General features: G+C 38.5%; 1 protein-coding gene across 1 annotated transcript in view; it reads right to left on the reverse strand.

The window, feature by feature from the left end:
* Nucleotides 1-16,002, reverse strand: part of LOC104839949 (interleukin-31 receptor subunit alpha-like) — a 34,841-nt gene extending 18,839 nt beyond the window's left edge. Inside the window, 5 exon segments of the mRNA XM_010580573.1 lie at nucleotides 107-288; nucleotides 2,439-2,559; nucleotides 3,926-4,222; nucleotides 6,253-6,332; nucleotides 15,993-16,002. Of these exon segments, the coding sequence (XP_010578875.1) occupies nucleotides 107-288; nucleotides 2,439-2,559; nucleotides 3,926-4,222; nucleotides 6,253-6,304 (652 nt within the window). The 5' untranslated portion in view covers nucleotides 6,305-6,332; nucleotides 15,993-16,002.
* Nucleotides 16,003-16,269: the final 267 nt, after the last annotated feature.

Below are 16,269 nucleotides of genomic sequence, written 5' to 3' on the forward strand. Positions count from 1 at the left end.
TCTCTAACCTGTATGCTACAGGGAAGTCAAAAGAATTGGGGAGGGTACAGTCAGCTCAACATACACTGCTTTATCTTTAACTCTTTTTTTTCTTTTTTTTAATTACCTATTTTTTCCATAGGTATAGGAACACAATCTGATGAGGCTTCACCCAAAACATTTTCAGCTTTCACCTGAAAACAAAAAGAACTACTAAATGGAGTATCTGGATAGACAAATGAGCATGACTCCGTTTTGCTTTGGCAGGAGCGCACTGTATTTGGAAGAGTCACCCCTCCTTCTGTCATCCTAAAATATAAAAGAGAAAAATTAAAGGAGTTAGAAATTAGAGGATTTTCTTAGGATAACTCTAACTGATTATTACTCTTTAATTACTATTCATGTGTTTTTGAGGTTGCAGGCCATTTTTACCAGTGAATATCTCCTTCGATGATATATTAGTGCAAACAAATACTCCTTCCTAATTGCTCCACTCCTGCAAATGCACAAAAGTAGCCTACACAGACTCAATTAGTTTTAATTGCAATTAGTAAGACAACTTTCCAGGAGCAGTAAGGAAGAGTAAGAATGCCTTAATGGGGGATCCACATGCTATTATTTTAGATTAAAATCTCAAAGAGAAGTGAAATCATGTAACTCCACGCAAGACCTCCTTTAAAAATATAGATAAGATAAAGCTAGTAACACATGCCACATGGAACTATGTAATAACAAGCTTTTATTCATGTTTTAAATACAGAAAAAAGAAAAGCCAAACTGTACCACTGCCAAGCTATTAAAAAGTAATAGAATTTGTCAGATTTTCTGGAAAGAAAACACTGATAACATGCTGTCTTCATAGCATATACTTTCATTATACGTAGTGTGGGATGCAAAGCTAACAACATTTGTTTCATGTTACCAACCCACAGAGAAATTTTTCAACAAATAAAAACTCATATATGGGGCCTGTATTCCATACTATGCAGTAAGTAAGCACATCATTCATGTAACTCAGAAAATAGTCTGGGGCTGGTACTTCAAGAACCTTTTTTAAACTACTGTAAGCCTGCAATGCTCCAAAAGGAAGCAGTCCTACCTTCCCTAACATGCATAGCTGTTTGTTTCCATCCACAGCTCTCTGTCCCCTTGTACTAGTGCTTTTGTAGTCATATGGTAAACTCAGCTGGGGAGTTATCTGGATTAAAATTAACGGTTAGATTTTACTCTAAATAGTTCTGCAATCCAATTCACTGTGTGGTTAAAGAAGAATTTGTGCTGGTACAGGAAGAAACAATATTGAAACTTACTTTCAATGGCTGTTCTAGTTTATGGTTTCACAAACTCAGCTAAGTTATAAACTGTAGAAACACTAGAAGGAGTAACAAAGTTCCACCTAATGAAGATGGAAGCCTAAAATGTCAAGCCTAAAACAGAGATAAAACTAAAGATGTTTTCCTGCCCTACCATTTAAATAAAAAAGATACCATACGCTAGCATAACTTACAATACGAAAATGTCTCCTTTGGAGTCTGAATGCCTTCTAGTTCTCAAGAATAAATTTAGGCATTTTTGAAAACTCTTCATGAAATCATACTACCTAGAGTCTTGATTAGACAGAAAAAGAGCACTACAAGCAGCTCTATTATGAAGAACAGATTGACAAGTATATTTGGGACAAAATCTGTGCTATCACCTTCAAAATTGTATCCGAGATCTGCCTTGGAACAATGCTGATTTCACCATTTTCACAGTCACTTATGAAAAAGTAAGCTCCTAAACAATATTTGAAATTTAATGGAAACTGAAACTATCAAGTATTTATGCTTCTATAGTGGGGTCACAAAAACATTGGAAAGCATGAGACTACATAATTTGTATTTGTAAATACAAATCCCCAGATGTGAGCAATCCAAAAAGGACAACTAACTCTGGATTCTTTCACTGAAACCTTATGACTCCAAAGGTCCCTAGGTTAAATGCTACTGGTGTCAAGCAGAGTAACAGGGGCTTTACTAGTTTTAAATGGGAACTGATGTAGAGGAGGAAGTAATCTTTTTTTACCCATCCAAAATAACGATAATTAGTTACACACAAAGTTTCCGGGTAACACTCCCACGAAGTGCCTCCATTCTCCATTTGTACCTAGGCTTACTCAGCTTTTCATCTAATTAGTAATGTTACTTCAAGGAAACAAGTGAATATCAATTCTGATTTTGTCTACTGAATATTGGGTTGAGAATGCTAATTTCCTTTATGCAGCATACTAAAGAGGTATCAGATTTTAACTTTTTTCAAGAGTTATCAACCCCCAATTAATTGAATTTACTGAGGAAATGCCATGACTCTGAACTCCACAATGTTTCCAGGTTTTCTTTAAAGAGAAGTCAGGATATGAGGGGGAAGGGAGCTGGTGGTCTCTCCCCAGCAACCCAATTCCCAATACATCCTATACTTACACTTTTCGGTAAAGAGTATAGTTTGTCGTAAGATGTGTTTCTCTTCCTGAAGTCCAGGTGCAGGTAAGTTTAGCATCAAAGTAATAAATGCAGGAAATATTTCCTGGTGTTTCTGGTGGAACTACAATGACAAAGGTTAAAAAAAAAAAAAAGCCCAGTAAAAATAAGTAAGTCTAATGTACAACTGATTTTGTTGGGTGAAAAAGCAGATTATAGCAACTTCACTAAGTGTCTTGCATAGCACTTCATTTTACAATTTCTTACTGCCCTCAAAAATCCTCACAAAGCCAAAATCAAAACCACTCTTTCTTCCCCTGGGAGACAGGGACATTTTCTCCAACTACTTCTCAGAAGTACTTAACTAAGTGGGCCTGAAGGTATTTTTGCAGTAACTCATTAACTATCTTATATCAAACCACTACACACATTTCCTGAACCTCTAAGTACACCCTCTGCAACACGCCTATAGCTCAAGGCCAGTCCAGAGAGTAAGAGGAAAACAAAGAAACAGCACAAAAGTTCAGGAAAAGGCATTCTTTGAAAGATAAAACTCCCCTTACTTCCTTCCCAGAATGTCTAACCACATACCCTACGAAAACCCCTAATCTGAGGACCCTGCATGACCTTAACATGCAGAAGACAGCTTCCTGGGAAATGTATCTATATGACCTTGAAGAGATCGTTAATTCTGGACTCTATCTTACAAGCAAGATAGGGCAAAGGAAACCATCCTCTGCAATCTCTATAGTCTGAAGTCATCCGTAAATATGTAACACCCTCAAAGACTTCTTTGTTAAAGCCAGACTTCTTCATTTGATAGAAGAAATTGGAGTTGAAAGGAAGAGAATTGCACCCAGTGAAATAAATTGGTTGAAAAAGCCCTCTCCCCAAAACAGTACTTTTCTGTCCCACTTAATATTAACACTGGAAAGATCTTTGGTTTATTTACAAGCTTATGGCACACTAAACTTTACAGACAGGCAATACCTTCTGCTGGTTTTTATTCCACAGATGTATTTTTCTGCATTTATTGCTTCTTTATTAGACTGGGACCCCCAGGCATACGTTAGTACAATCTGGACTTAATCTGTTCAATAAATTAGAGATTTTGTGTACATATTTATCCTGTAACCTTCTCCATATGAGATTGTAATTATAATTTCTTTGGAACAGAGGTTCTCCCTGGAGAAAGCTAAAGTTGGCTAGGCTACACAAAAGACATTAACCAAAGGAAGAGACCCACTGAACTCAACAGAAAACCTCCACTCACTTCATCTGGCCAAAAGTCAGGGTCAGAGAGGTTATGGACCAGTGTCAGTAAGGAATGCCTGCAATTTCATACTTTATTTTCAGAAAAAAAAGGAGCTAAAGGTGTCTTACAATGCCACAAGCTAAAAAAAAAAAAAAAAAAGAAGTTGTTTTAAAAGTAAAATTTTTACATTCTTATTTAATAATGTTAAAATTAATTTTCCCGCATTTCTACTTACAGCCAGTTTTAACTTCAGTGTGAACCAAAAGTTGCTCCTTGCCCAAGTACTTAGTGAAACATTTCACATGAGCTTTGCTGTAAGTGAAATTGTGGATGGTTATACTAGATACAGTCTCGTTCACAACGTCATAGTCTTCCCAAGGAACTAATTCATGATTCAATTTCCAGATGATGTGGCTTGCATTTCTGTGAGGTGTGTAGCGTTTTCCAAGAACACAAAACAGTTTCAGGGTGGATCCTCTTTCAATTTCAGGAGATGAAGGAAAAATGTCAGCATCTCTGATAGAGTTTTCATCTAAAAACAAAATCAAAGATATCACATAACCTAATTCCTTTTAAAAATCAGTGGAAAAATGATAACTTATTTTCTTGTCTACAGATCATTTAGATTTTTTTCATATGGAGTTGAAATAAACTGCTGAGTTAGTCACTCAAATCAGATATTGCTGTTTGGAAACTCAGTTTACATTAATTTAACTACTGTATTACCATAGGGATTATGTAAGAATGATGTTTTTATACTTTCCCAGAAAAAATGGAGAAATTTCAATTCAAATGTTTTTTAATAGCTGAAAATGAAGAAAAGAGACTTTTAAATCTGTTTTTTAAAAAAATATTCCTATATGTAAAAGATACACATACCATTTAGATGTTATTACTAATAACTATATCGGAAAATACATCAAACTGGTAAGTTTAAAATTTACAACTAAGCTGCAATATATTTCAGTATCTCGGTAGTACTTTCACCCCTCATAGAATTTATATTCCCAGATACAGTGCAGGAATTGTATACAAAATGCACGTAAAAGGGAAACACAGCAGCAGGCTGAATGAATGAATTCAGCAACAAAGTTACCAAACAGTGCAAGAATCACCCATTAGAGTCCTGCAAGGAGCTAGCTATTTATTTTTTTTGCTGCTTAATTTCTTGAAGACAAATTTCATAAATAAATCTGTTAAATAAAAATACCCCAAACTTTTACAGATAGAATTTCTTTGCTAGAATGTAGGTATGAAAGGGAATCAAATATTAAACTTTCTTCCTTGTTTTCTGGTAATTCTCTCCTTTTTGGGTGTATTAACTGTAAATTGCTTTCTATGTTTCTTTTTGTGACCTTTTTGTTTCAAAGTAATTTATGTTTCAAAGTCATACTAATGGCTACTTTACACTCTACTGCACAAATTTTACTGTATATCAGTTGTAAGCAATTACCTGCACTGTTTCATGTATTGTTCAAGCTTCTACAAACATATGCACCCCTCTTCCATGTAATCCCCAAACAATTTAAGACACAAATACCATTATATAATTACTGTTGTGTGCTAAGTTGTCTGTGATAAATTGCACATGAACTTTCAATTATTGTCACAAAGTCATTATCTCTGTCCTTATGATTTCCTATTCTAACCCATACTATTCAACTTAATCAGTTTAAAGTGGCACTGTTGTCACAAGTATTTTTAATCCTCAACCACTTATTCACTGCTGTTATCCCCCTTTGTGTGTCAGAAGTGCCTGCGTAGTGAACCAAAAGGAAACCAATACGCGTGAAAAATAAAAGTTTGGCAAAAAATAACATCGTCCTCCATCCAGATCAGATTCCTCACCACTTCACGACTAGCCACACAAACATGCACTCTAGTGGAAGAAGAGGGAGATGAGAGGTGGATGGAGTGCAGAACTACGTGCTCTTCCAACTGCAGTGGTTACCTGTGCTAGCTTAAACTGACTGTGGAACTACCACATTAAAAAAAAAAAAAAAAAAAAAAAAAAAAAAAGTCACACATTGTCAGGTGACTTTTAAAAATAGGAATGAGAACATTAGTAGGCATTGTATGAATCTCTGAATAGGTAATATTTGACTTAAAACAGTCCAGAACCAGTAGACATTAACTGCATTTTAAGTGTTCATGTTACAGAAACATCAGTTTGTTCCATCAGCAGATCTCCAAAGTTACCAGCCTTCACAATCCAACAAGAATTGAACTCTGATATGACTTCCAGATACAGATTCCCCTTCTATACGCCATGCAACAGGGGAACAGTAAGTTTTAAAATACCTTTTTTTTTTTAATACTTTAAATACAAAAGAAAACAAATCCAGGCTATGATGATGACAATTAACATTCCACAAGAGGACATCAAGAGTGCCATAAATTTTTCTCTCTATACTGTACACTAGTTAGTCAATCACCTACTAACTTCTATTTTTAAAATACACTTTCTTCATTTTCAAAACTCTTCGAAATTTCATCTGGAGAAGGTCATCTTTTGGAAAACTTTCTTATGGCAAGACAGGTGCTAATAATCAAGAAACATACCTGCTATACAGCTGCAAAGCAGGACAAAGATCCAAATCAAACAGCTGAACATTTCTTTTTCACTATCTGGGCAGGAAATGCTGTCATAAAATAAAAATAACAATAATATACTTCAAGTAAAGATGCCCCTGTAATACTTTGTAAGCGTTTGTATAAGAGTTAATAATGCTATTCAGTATTTCCCACTGGCATTCAAGTTAAGTATTGCTTTGTCCAAGTGTTACTTTCCTGCACGATGGGAGAAATTTGATGCAGTCTTTCTAAGATAAGTGTATACTTTTCCTATAAAGAAGAGAGAGGTAAGTGTACCTGAAATCCTTCTGAGGGCAATCCAATCCACCTAAGCAATTTACTTTCCAAGGACCGTGTAAAGAAGTGGTAAGAAATATATCTACATCCACTTGAAATCCAGCCTGCCTAGCCCTATCTTCTGAGCAGATTCACCAAGCAGAGTGAATTCCTTCGAAAAGGAAGGCTGTTGCAGGAGAAGGAATGATCCTGCATCTCTTGTGCATCACCACCTAATAAAACAATTGTTCAGGAAGCCAGCAACAGTCCCAGGTCATCATCCACCTGAAAGAGGGTGAATTCACACTGTTTTTATCCCAGCTAAGTGTCCCAGACACCACACCTGAAGACAACTCTGCAAAGCGTCTGGCTCATGTTCTACCTGGTGTCCACCAGGACCCCCAGGGCCTTTTCTGCCGAGCTGCCTTCCAGCTGGCCAGCCCTCTGTCTGTACTGGTGTCTGGGGTTGTTCCTCCCCAGGTGCAGGACTTTGCTCTTCTCCTTGTTGAGCCGCATGAGGTTCCTGGCAGCCCTTTTCTCCAGCTTGTTGAGGTCCCTCTGGATGGCAGCATGACCCTCTGGCACATCAGCCACTCCTCCTAGTTTTGTGTCATCAGCAAACTTGCTGGGGGTACGCTCTGCCCCATCACCCAGATCATTAATGAAGAGGATCAACAGGACTGGACCCAGTATTGACCCCTGGGGTACATCGCTAGTCACTGGCCTCCAACTAGACTTTGTGCCACTGACCATCATCCTCTGGGCCCGTTTGTTCTGCCAGTTTTCAATCCACTTCACTGCTCATCCAGCGTCTGCTCATCCAGCCCACGCTTCATCAGCTTGTCGGTAACAACTCTGTCTGCAAAGCGGCCCAACTCCAACATCGAGGGCGGAGTATGTTGCAACCCAGACTACACCTTTGGCTAGTAAGTAGGAGATCTGCCTGTAGAAAACAGAGGTTTCAGACCTCCTTCAGCAGATGAAAGCCTAGGGCGCAATATTCCTACTTACTGGACAAGTAGCTCTAGCTACTATGTTCATAAGCAAAAGGTGGGCATTACTATTGCTGCAGTTAGTTAGGGCCCCTGTTTTGCATTAGGTTTTCAGATTTATCTGAGGAGTTGCTGGAAAGCCAGCTCTCCAAGCAAACCTATATCTCAGGAGTGGTCCAGGTGGGAGGCAAGTGCTCTCTCCCTAGAACAGGTACACCAGCAGCTTTCAGACCAAAGGTGGCATCTCCTCCTCCCACAGGTTCGGACAATGCTAGGAAGCAGGTGTGCACCAGGTCACTGTATGGGACAGAGATCTATAGGTGGGATATAGGCAGAAGGGGTTCTGCCCTATATTATGGTCCCTTCCACAAAAACTTCTTAGTTTTGCTACAAAATAAAGTTTTACAGTAATCTAGAAGAGAAAACCATAGTAAAAAAAAAAAAAAAAGCTTTTTGTGTTCAGTTTCTGCCAGAACTAATCTTAAGCATTATTTTCAGTCTGTCTCAGGAAGCATTTATAAACTTTGAGGCTATGGCAGTGCAAAACAGGACAAAAAAATGAAAAGGGCACATGGGGCAAGAAGAGAAATGAGGGAGGCGTTTGCCCAGTGACACACTCCTAAAATACAGCCGTAGCAAGATGTGTATCAACAAGAAACAAAGCAATTACAAAAAGAGAATCTATTACTACTTTCATTACCTAGTGTGTAAGTTCTTGTTCTCAAAGCAGTAAAGACAAATTACACTACTGATGGCAATAAAAACAAAGAACCTTAAGGAACTGTTCCATGTATTTGGCACCAGTAGGTATAGAACTAAAAATAGATGCCGATGTAGAAATATTTAGATAGTTATTTTTAAATTTTAGAATTAACATAGTCCATAGCAATGTTGATGAGATACTGGAAGTTCTACTCTGTTAAAGCTAAGAATGTATTTTGTAACCACTGAAGTGTGTGTTTACTCTGATTTTATTTTTCAAAGTTTAAGAAGGATACCAATGTAAAAAAATCAGTCCCAAAGTCAGGGCCTACAGGAAAACTACATCCCATTCAAAAACAAAGAAAAATCATAATGATGACTCTTAAAAAAGGCTTTGCCAACTTCATCGGGCCACACACCAATGACTGCTATACTGTGGTAAACAGTGGCAGTCAGTACTTCATCAGCTAGGAGACTAGCAGTTGCAGCAAACCAACATGCTTCAAAGATCATTATTAACATCAACAAAACCAAGCAAAATAACCAAGAGCACTACAAGGTGATGTGCCCAATCAAAACTACCTGACAGAGGAGGGAGGAATAGTAAGCCAAAGACAAATCAAGTTACAGATGCTACAAGGGCATAAGTATTTTTTTATAAACTTTAAAAAGTAAATAATTTTATTAGTCAAATAAAATGTTTTTGCAACAGCTCTACGAATATGGCTTTAATCTTGGGGGATATACTTGTTCATGAGAACACCAAATCCTCCGTGTGGCATGTGAAGATAAGCATACATATAATTGTTTACAGGAAAGAGCTTAAGGCACTTGATATAAATAATAAGGCTCTATTCTTCCTTTTCTGTAGACTAAACTGCTAGCAACATGTAATAAAAGCTCAATGTGTATCTGTATTGTAAAGACTACTTGAAATAAAACCAATAGTTCAAAACACAGGCTTTCCACTTACCTGCATCAACCATTACATATTATGGCTGTGACTAATTAAAGAATTTCCCTTAGTGATTGAATTCTTCCTTAGATTCACTAAACATAACTACACAGTAACAAAGAACAGTAAAAGCTGCCTTAAGATTAGATAACAGTATGTAAAGAAACAACTGCTTCCCGATCATATAGGCAGCAGCACCATGTCAAATATATGCAACTATAAAAGAATTGAGCAAAAAGAGAGAAAAGCAATGTCACCACAGAGCAGCTGTCAATACTGAACTTGATTACACTGCTCTAAGTGAAAAGGGCCAATAGGTTTTCCTACTTTGTGGACTACTCAGAGAAAAAAAAAAAAAGAAAAAAGAAAAATCAGCTAATACCAAGACCAAAACGAAGATGATGGTTCTCCCCAGGCAGGACATGCAAAGTCCCTTCCAGCCTAAGAAAGAATCAATCTACAAAATGTTTCTAATGAAATTAACAGTCCATTTCAAAAGAAGATCTGGCGCAAAAAAAGCAACCATGAGTTGACATGGACACTGACTTTATCTGGGAGCAGCTACCCTTCTTTTGGAAATTAAATTATTTTGTAGGTCTTTGCTGAGAATTTGTGAGAAAAATGAAAAGACAGTATGAGTGGAACCATGGCCTTGGTTAAAGCATAAAACACTTGAAAGGATGCAAAAACTCTAGCAGGGAGATGAAGAACAATCTGCTAGATAAAGAAGAAAAAAGAAAAAAGGAAAAAAACCTATTAAATTTATCAAACACTTCCCACTGTCTTTGCTTACAACTTGGCAAAGCTCTAAAGGTTTCTGCTGATATTCTACATATGGTGGTTCACTGTTTTTGAGGAGACACGAGACAGAAGAGGCTGCATTTCAGCCAAAACAGTTCAGCTATTTCCAAGAATAAGGAAAGCATTTTTTTTATCATATTCCTTTGACTAGCTCCAGCAATCCCACACTTTTTTAGGAAGGAATTGGAATTGAAAATCATTGCGAAATCATAAAAACATTTTTTAATTATGCTTGTGCCAAGAATACCACATACCACCACATATTCCACCACAGTGGAGCACAGTGCTAAAAGATGAGGCATGGCAAATCCGGGCCCCACGACAAGTTACAAGCCTTTGAAAAATTCTAGTTCTACATGCTCACCAGAAAGCTTAAACAAAGATTGCATCCACACTCAGTGAGCGCTCCTCATCCTGTACCCATACCTACCTTTTCCCTGGCTCCTAGTGCTCATCACACAGTAAGCCATGTCCGCTTGCCAAAATAGCAGAAAACTAAGCAAAAAATGTATTTGTGCTGCATTAGCAAATGTAAGCAACTTGCTACATGATCTGACAGGCATCTGAGTTGGAGAAATAGAGAACTGGGGAGAGAGACCTCCATGACACTTCTTCCCAGCTGTGAGCTGTTGATTTGGCTCGGTCCTGATGCTATGCTGTACCTCCTTCCACTTTCTCCAGTACCAATTAGCAGCCAGTTATTTGACATGCCAGCTGCTAGTTACTACATGTCAGAGACCAGGGTAGTGACTCAGCCGGTTAAAACCCTGCTCATGTCTTACGTGGTTGTCACTATACTGACACATGACTAAATAGCTCCTTGGCTGTTTAGTTAAGAGATAACATATGTAAAGGTGGTGAAAGAACATTCCTCGGTAAAAGTCACATCATATTCAGAAGTGCTTAACTTAAAGATATCTATAAAAGCTGAATTCTGATGACTAAACAAAGAGCACGAACAGAACTGTCTTCCTCAACTATTTAAAAAACTGATTCACCAAAGCCAGATTTCTTGCAGGAAGGGGCAATCTCAATGAAGGTCTCATTAAATACATAAAAAATTGTGTAACACAGTTGATGAAACAAGGCTTTCTCAATACCAAAACCTCTGGTTTTCCATTTTAATTTTGAAATTCAAGTTGCTTGGAAGAGCTATGGTTTAAAAGTTTAAAGGAGTCAGAGGAACAATTACGCAAAGTAACTTTTCCCCATACTCTACTTAGGACTACTTCTTAACCACCCTTCTCCCCCATTTTGGGACAGGAAAGCTTTTTCCATTCAGATCCAATTCAAAGATTATTTTTAACTACACAAACACATACTTCGCATGCAGTGCAGCTGTTACACCGTGAATAAAGAACCTGGTACATATATAAATGGAAAGGCAGTATGCCTTTAGCCTGTATAAAACATGCCCAGTCATCTTCAATAATTTCTAATATCTTTGCTGGAACCTGGCAGGGCATCCTTTCCTATTAAGTCTGACACTCTCCTAACAACTAGAAAGAAGCTGAATAGCCACTGCTGTCTTTTATTTAGTCTTTAGTAGCAATTGCTACAGCTCTGCCATGCCAGCTACCATACAGAGAGACATGCCTTGCCCTACACAAAATCAGCCAATGCTGAATGCCAGAAGCCTGAGGCTGCACGTGGCCCCACTGGGCCAACTGAGTGTGATGTTACACACAGATGCAATTGGAAAAGCCATAACCATCAGTTTTCAGAACTCCAAGATTCAAATCCATCAGCATTTACACAAATCCTAGAGGGAAAGAGAACACTTCAGGCAAACGATCCAAATACGAACTTCAGACTCCTTCCTAGATAACAGGGTGTAGAAGCATCAGCTTCCAGGATTGGTCAGGATTCCACCAAGGACAAGTACCAGTGAGCATCAGAAGAAGAAACCAGAGATTTCTCTACATCGGTCAGAGAAAAGAATGACATGTAAACATACTGGAGGAAGCAGTAAATGTAAGGGACACCTAATGGCTTTTCCGAAATCCCTATAAATCATGCACTGACAAGCTCATCCATGGGAAAAATGCCAGACACTGCAGTGAAAGATCCTGAGCACACTGGTTCCATGACCCACAGTCCTTAACTCAGCTAAAAATAGTCAGCTGAACCTCAGACCAGGGAGAATAAGATCTTCAACATTTAAATAGAATTTGATTTAAACAGGACTTAGGTGCATTTTCTTTTGAAAAATAAACCTATTTAAATTTGAAATTATGACAGCTTACCTTACAACATAATGCTGCCATAACCTACTAAAATCACATAAATTAAATAAATTCAAACAATACATACTTGTTGAGAAAACAGAAACCACTAAGCTTATAGACACATCCAAAGGAGCAGCATGGAGCAGAGTCCCTTGAAATGCTGTGCCAACTTTTGACCACAGAAACTTGTTCTAAAAATGCCATAGTGGGGAAAAAAAAAAAAAAAACCAAAGGCTGTATTCACCAAGTTCAATGACTTGTTAATTTAAAAGCTGCAAATCAGATGGGAACTGAAAAAGCAGGAAAGCAGTTTTCCTCTTTCAGTCTCTAAATCAAAAAAATAGGCACCAAAGGATAAGATACTGTTGTTCTAAAATCCTGAAGGACCCAGTGACCCGGAAAGGTCAGTTCAGGTAATAACTGCTGATAACAGTTATGTTGTTTAGTATAGCCTAGAGTTACACACTCAAAACATGCTTTGATAAACCCTGTCATTATAGAATAATATTTAACAGCATACTGAATATGTTTTAATATAAACCACTGTACATTGGAATTTAAATACAGTTTTTACCTAAATGCAGCTTGACACTAACACAGAAAAATAATTAATCTATATCTAGTAAATATAATGTATTATTCTCTGAACAAGCATAAGAAATTAGCCTCTAAGTAATCTTAAGGTATAAAATGCTCAGCTAGATACAAAGGCTGCAAAACAAATATTTGTTTGCTAATTTATATATTATATCCCATCACAAAAACTTATTTTTTAGGGAAAAAGCTTAAAGCTACAAACACAAAACAAGATTTAATTTCTTCATTTTTACATATTGGTCCCATTTTTCATTTTAACTACATGGTTATATCTGATCTTATAATGCTTATTAAAAGAAAGGCCAGGCCATCAATACCACTAGAACTGAGTATTGGTGATACTACCAGAGAGAACTGCAGCTCTCATAGCAGCATTATCATTCCTTGTTCTTTTTTTCACTGAGAATGAAAAAACAGACAAGCTAGGGCTTAAACAGGCTTCATGTACAGGTCTGGTCTTGGAGCTTTCTTCTTCGGCTCAGTGTTGGAGGGACTACAAATTCTGTTTTGGATACAAGGGTCTACTTTGAGAGATGATTTTGTGTCAGATGTTTTCAGTTAGGAAGACATTATTAGATAGGATGGTTGCCTTCGTGCCCCTTCCTTGAGCACAGTCACTCAAACAAAGGTGGAGAACAAGATGCCGCTGCCATGATAAGCAACTAGGTGAGAAAAACGGATGGGCAGGGCAGGAAAATCCATGCATTGAGCTTTAAAGAAACACAGAACTCTCATCAAGAGAGGGTGGCCAGATCCAAATCTCTTCCAGTTGCCAGATTTGGGTGGTTTTAACCTGAAGTTTGTACAGCACACACACCTGTCAGAAAATCAGAAGGAAGATTTTCTGTACTTCTTCAGAGCATTAGCCCACCTTGTCCAGTCTTGCCTCTTAAACCAAGACCAATTCCAGAGTAAAACACACGTCAACTTGAATAACGTTAGCAAACTGTGTTTCACAAGAAAGCAAATAAAAACCTCCCCGGACTGTTCAGAGAATCAGCTACAGCCCCAAACCCAGTATGTAACTATAATCCCTGTCCTACTGCAGTGCTTCAAGTTTTACAAGAATGCAGAGAACAATGCAGGTAATCCTGTGCTCTCACAGACGCAAGAAGAAATGAGAACAAAATGAGTGCAAACCCTCACTTGCTTACTTTAGCACTCAGAAAAGATGACTGTGATCCTGCAGCTTACCTGTATGCATCATATAGCATTCTGAAAAAGACTTAGTCATATATTCTAGAAAACATTAGAAACTCAGGCTCATTACAAGCTCAGCTGACAGTGAGTTTTGCACTTATATGACTATTGCATCACTTATTCTTGTTTTTAGGAGTTATTTTGGACTATAGACAATACCTACACAGCATTTCATCTCGTATGTTTTTTCACAGTGATTAAGAAGCTTGCTTACACTCCACTATCAAATATCCTTTCTCCATATTCATCGCAACCTTATATAAACATAGAGCATACATTAAGTCCTCCAAAAAAGGTTTGTTCTCCATTTCCTTTGGTTGTTACCTTTTTACATTCTCTTTTGAAGGTTCCCTAGTATTTCACACGCCTCCTGAAGTGCAGACACAATATCTAAATAGTGAGAGCTAGATTTACTGAAGTGAGCTACAGCCTCCATGGCATTAATGCAGTGAAAGTATAACATGACAGGGAAGCCTCTGTACAGCTAACCTTCACCTACTCCTTACCACCTTTCACTGCTGGGTGCTAAATACCTCATGTACCTTGTTACAGGAACATAAGATCACTACCAGCCACTTACCTGCTATTCCTATTACTGTACATCTAAGCAGAATGTTAGCCCTTTCTTTCCCCCAACAGAGGACACAGTTATCTAAAATGGTCTTTATGTTACTACTTTCCAAGAGTTTTTGTCCTGTTGAGCATCCTCTGTATTGTTTGATACCAAATGTATTTAACTTGCTGTTGACCTGCATAGACAATTGCTGTATCACCCTGTTAATTCAGATCATCTCATAAAGATTAAATATCCTGTTTTTCTTTTGTTTACTACCCCTACTGTAAACTTTACTAACAATATTTTTACATTGTTAAAATTTTATATAGTTAAAACTGCTAGCTGAAACATGGCACGGTGGCGTGAAACCAGGCTCCATGGAACCTACTAAAACCAGCTACATTTTGAGATCTCCCAGTACAGCGTTTTTTAATTGAAAGTGTTCCTTACAAGCACCAAATAATGCAAAAAAATACCAGACTTACATGATTATTACAGAAAAGTCAAGACCTTTAACATTCAATACTGCAACCTCTCTGATATAAACCTAAAGCATTTTTCCCTTTTACCCCTTGAGACCTGTTTTGTTACTGATTAGCCTCTATCCCACAGAAAAATCTGAACTGACCATTCCTTCTTTTGCCCAATACGTGAAGTTTTCTTCAAGCACAAAAACATTCTCTTGCCCGGTGTCTTAATTCACAGATAAAGGCTAGTTAGACTTCAACTATTTTAGACAATCATCTTCAAAAGGCAACACACAGTCCATTACAGATGAGAAGTTCAGTGCAGCTTCCCCAATTTAAGCATGAGTGCGCGTAGGTGATACTCATGATGCACGTGTGCACAAACACAATACAGAACTATTTTTTCCCAGGAGGCAGAAACTGTGCAAGCGCAGAAGCAGCATGGGGCCAATATATTTAAACCTGACAGGCCACTTTGAAAAAATTTGAGCAAATACAAACAATTTAAGCAGCCAGCAGCTAGGAAAGCACTTTTACTGCCTTTGAGGACTCCATATACTGCAAACGTTTTGAGAACTAACTCTTGTCATTGTACAAAGAAAACCACAGCCAAGCATCTGTATCATACTCTTCCCAAAAAGAGACAAAGGCAATCAGCTAAATAGGAAGTTTCAATTCTTACTGTCTCATGGACTTGAAAGAAAGAAACCGAAAGGAGCTGCTTGGCCCGGAGAGACATAGAAGCATGCACTGCCTGGAGCCTAGGAAGAACATCTGGAGGGATGGGAATGCAAGCACGCTTCACCGCCGGTGAAGATCCACCCCAGTAACGCTCGGGGAAGAATTTCACACTTTCCCACGCTCCACGTTAACAAAAACGAGAAGAGAGACCCCTGCTAAGAGAAAAAAAAAAAAAAACAAACAAACCCCAAAACCAAAAAGCTTTTCGCTTACCGGAGCTGCTGAACGGCCGTTTCGCCTAACAGTGACCTCTGCCTCGCCGCGACTGCGATGGGAGGTAACGAAATAGGAAGTTACCGGCCTCAGCGCAAGCAACGCTTTTTCCTGCAGTTCCGAGAGACCCACACCACCGCCCCGGCGCCCGGGACTCGCGGGGAGCGCCGTCAGACTCCGCCCGGCTCCAGCTGCCTCCGCACCGGCGCTGAGCCCGGCCGCCCGCGGGAAAGGCTGCCCGGCGACGGCGATGCCGCTGGTCTACCGCCCAGGGGGG

Source organism: Haliaeetus leucocephalus, unplaced genomic scaffold (assembly GCF_000737465.1).
Source record: "Haliaeetus leucocephalus isolate CR32 unplaced genomic scaffold, Haliaeetus_leucocephalus-4.0 Scaffold722, whole genome shotgun sequence".
Taxonomy (NCBI): domain Eukaryota; kingdom Metazoa; phylum Chordata; class Aves; order Accipitriformes; family Accipitridae; genus Haliaeetus; species Haliaeetus leucocephalus.